We start from the raw sequence: 2,791 nt of genomic DNA, 5'->3' as shown, positions 1-2,791 counted from the left end.
GTGAGTCGTAGGGCAGTTAGTTGTAGTGGTGGTTTGCCATAGGGCAGTTCGTTGTAGTAGTGGTCATCATATAACAATTCGCCGTAGTGGTGAGTATTGTAGAGTCGTTCGTTGTAGTGGTGGTTGTCGTAGAGCCGTTCGTTGTAGTGGTCGTCGTCGTAGGGCAGTTCGTTGCAGTGGTGGTTGTCGTAGGACAGTTAGTTGTGTAGTGGTTGTCGTAGAGCCGTTCGTTGTAGGGGTGGTTGTCGTCGGGCAGTTGGTTGTAGTAGGTTGATGTTGCAGGGGAGACAGTTGTATTGTGTGCTCGGCCATTTTGAATACCCAATCCCTACAGTTTAGCGATGAGTGCCACATCCAGCTGTACATCATCCTCTGTCGAGTCACTACACCCTGTCGACCGCGAAATCCAGCGTCGGAACCTGGTTCGAAGCTCCTCCTCCAGCGGCCAGAGTGGAGCTAGCTCACTATTCGTCAACTCCTCCAACGTGAATCAAAATGACGAGGGGCCCGGGCACGAGGCTGTTACAGGTCGAGACGTGGAAGAAGCGGTCTCATCGTCAACTTCAATTCGTAGAAAAACGATCTTGTATCTACCAGTGGGAGGGAAATTCACTTCGCAAGAAGAAGCTCATGGCTCACTATGCTCTGTGGCCGGACACAATATGACGAGCAAGGGGACATACTTCACCAAAGACGGCACGCTCGTATGTCGGTATGCGTGCTGCTTCGGCCCTGGACGAAAGAATGGGTATAACTGTCCATTCACAGCCCAGCTGACGCGCAAAGCATCACAGTGGCAAATTCGCTTACCGCAGGCCCCTCATGATGCTCATGAGCATAAGCTCGCCCCTGGTCACAAAGGAACGCCGCCTATGATTCTCTCCGCGGCGGCTAGGAAACTTGTCGTAGATCAGCTGCGGGATGGGGCGAAGGCTCGTGGTACTGCGAGATCACTGAGAGACAGAGGACTACTCGGGGCGAGCGGTGAGTCAAGTTCCAAAGTTATGAACGCCATCTACAAACTGCGTACTGTTGCTAAAAAAAAGCGAGGAGAGGCGATCTTGGGTACGGGTTCCACAGTGGCGTCCATTCGGGCTTTCTGTGAGGCTAACAACAAAGTGCCAGACGATGAGAATCAACCGTACTGTTTGGCGTTTGATATCAAAATCGGCAGTTCCTTCTACTTCGTATTCTCGTGCACGAGGTTGCTGAGGGAAGGAACGAAGCACCAAACACTCACTTGTGATTATACATCAGCACCCAGCTGGTTAGGGATGCCACTGCTGGTGATGGGAAGCCTCGATTGGAGAGGCCACTTCAGACCGATCGCCTTCGCATTAACCAGCCATCAAACCCAGGATGATGTCGCATCCGTCTTCTGCTGCGTGGCGCGATCGGCTGAGAAGATACACGGTCCTTTCGTACCAAGCGTACTTGTCGCCGATGCTGCGGAATGTTTTACGAATGCTTATAAGCAGGTATTATAATATATTGTAATAGTCGCATAGTAATAATCGTATAATAATAATCGTATAGTAGTAGTCCTATAGTAATAATCGTATATAGTAGTCGTATAGTAATAATTGTATAGTAGTAGTCCTATAGTAATAATGGTATAGTAGTAGTCGTATAGTAATAATCGTATAGTAGTAGTCGTATAGTAATAATCGTATAGTAGTAGTCGTACAGAAATAATCGTATAGTAGTCGTCGTATAGTAATAATCGTATACTAGTAGTCGTATAGTAATAATCGTATAGTAGTAGTCGTATAGTAATAATCGTATAGTAGTAGTCGTATAGTAATAATCGTATAGTAGTAGTCGTATAGTAATAATCGTATAGTAGTAGTCGTCTAGTAATAATAATCGTATAGTAGTAGTCGTATAGTAATAATCGTATAGTAGTAGTCGTATAGTAATAATCGTATAGCAATAATCGCATAGTAACGTAGCGGTGCAATCATAAAATAATTCAGGTATTCGGCGACTTGAGTCCGACGGGGCTGAGGCGTGACTTACGTTGGGAGTACGGCTCATTCAATCGGGGAACTAGGCTCTATTGCTGGGTTCACATGTTGCGGGCGGTCCGAGGGTGGCTCCCTACCTACATCAACAAGACCACAGAGGGCTCTGTTGCAGCCGCTCAGGTGAAACGCGGTGAATTTTATAGGGATATCAAGGTCCTTCATTGCTGCGGGAGTGATAAACTATTCGAAGACGGAGTGGAACTATTCGTGGCGAAATGGAAAGCAACCCACCCCCACCTCATCGAGAAGTTCAGCAAAACCTGGCTTCTGAAGACGGCCACTTGGTATACAGGCGCCCACTCTATCCCGGGGTGGGTGCCTCGTCATAGCTGTGCTGTGGAAGGAGTTAATTCAAGTCTGAAAGAAGGTGAGCGCAATAAGAAATTCATAATCTGGGTGAATACATTTTGTAGATTAAGAGAGTACTTAGAATCACGTGGACAATTCTAGATTTTAGGAGGCCTATATCTAAATCTTTCAGAAATCTATGTGGCGGATGAGGGAACCGATTTCATGATTAAGGAATGCAGTTTTACGGACAGGGACATCATCGAAACTCTCACCCAGAATTGATGTTGTTGTCCGTGAAATTGCATTTCGCAATTTTCTTGATTTTTCCATCCCATCCCCACCGCCGAATAGATTTCTGAAAGATATAAAAGTATGCTCATTCAGAAGTATTGGCATCATGCCGACGGCATAGCAAAATACTTATACCTATATTTCTTCGCACCTGGTAGAATCGAAAATGAAATCCGCGAAAA

General features: G+C 46.3%; 2 protein-coding genes across 2 annotated transcripts; both read left to right on the top strand.

Moving 5' to 3' along the window:
* Positions 1 to 1,004: 1,004 nt before the first annotated feature.
* On the top strand, positions 1,005 to 1,478 carry Pmar_PMAR014290 (hypothetical protein; the record flags this gene model as incomplete). The annotated part of the gene is made up of 1 exon (XM_002781400.1): positions 1,005 to 1,478. A coding segment is annotated over one exon (474 nt), but the record flags the coding sequence as incomplete, so codon positions are not given.
* A 498-nt stretch (positions 1,479 to 1,976) lies between these two features.
* Pmar_PMAR014289 (hypothetical protein) lies at positions 1,977 to 2,147 on the top strand (the record flags this gene model as incomplete). The annotated part of the gene is made up of 1 exon (XM_002781399.1): positions 1,977 to 2,147. A coding segment is annotated over one exon (171 nt), but the record flags the coding sequence as incomplete, so codon positions are not given.
* Positions 2,148 to 2,791: the final 644 nt, after the last annotated feature.

Source organism: Perkinsus marinus (genome assembly GCF_000006405.1).
Source record: "Perkinsus marinus ATCC 50983 genomic scaffold scf_1104296942506, whole genome shotgun sequence".
NCBI lineage: Eukaryota > Perkinsozoa > Perkinsida > Perkinsidae > Perkinsus > Perkinsus marinus.
This window is presented reverse-complemented; position numbering and strand designations above follow the sequence as displayed.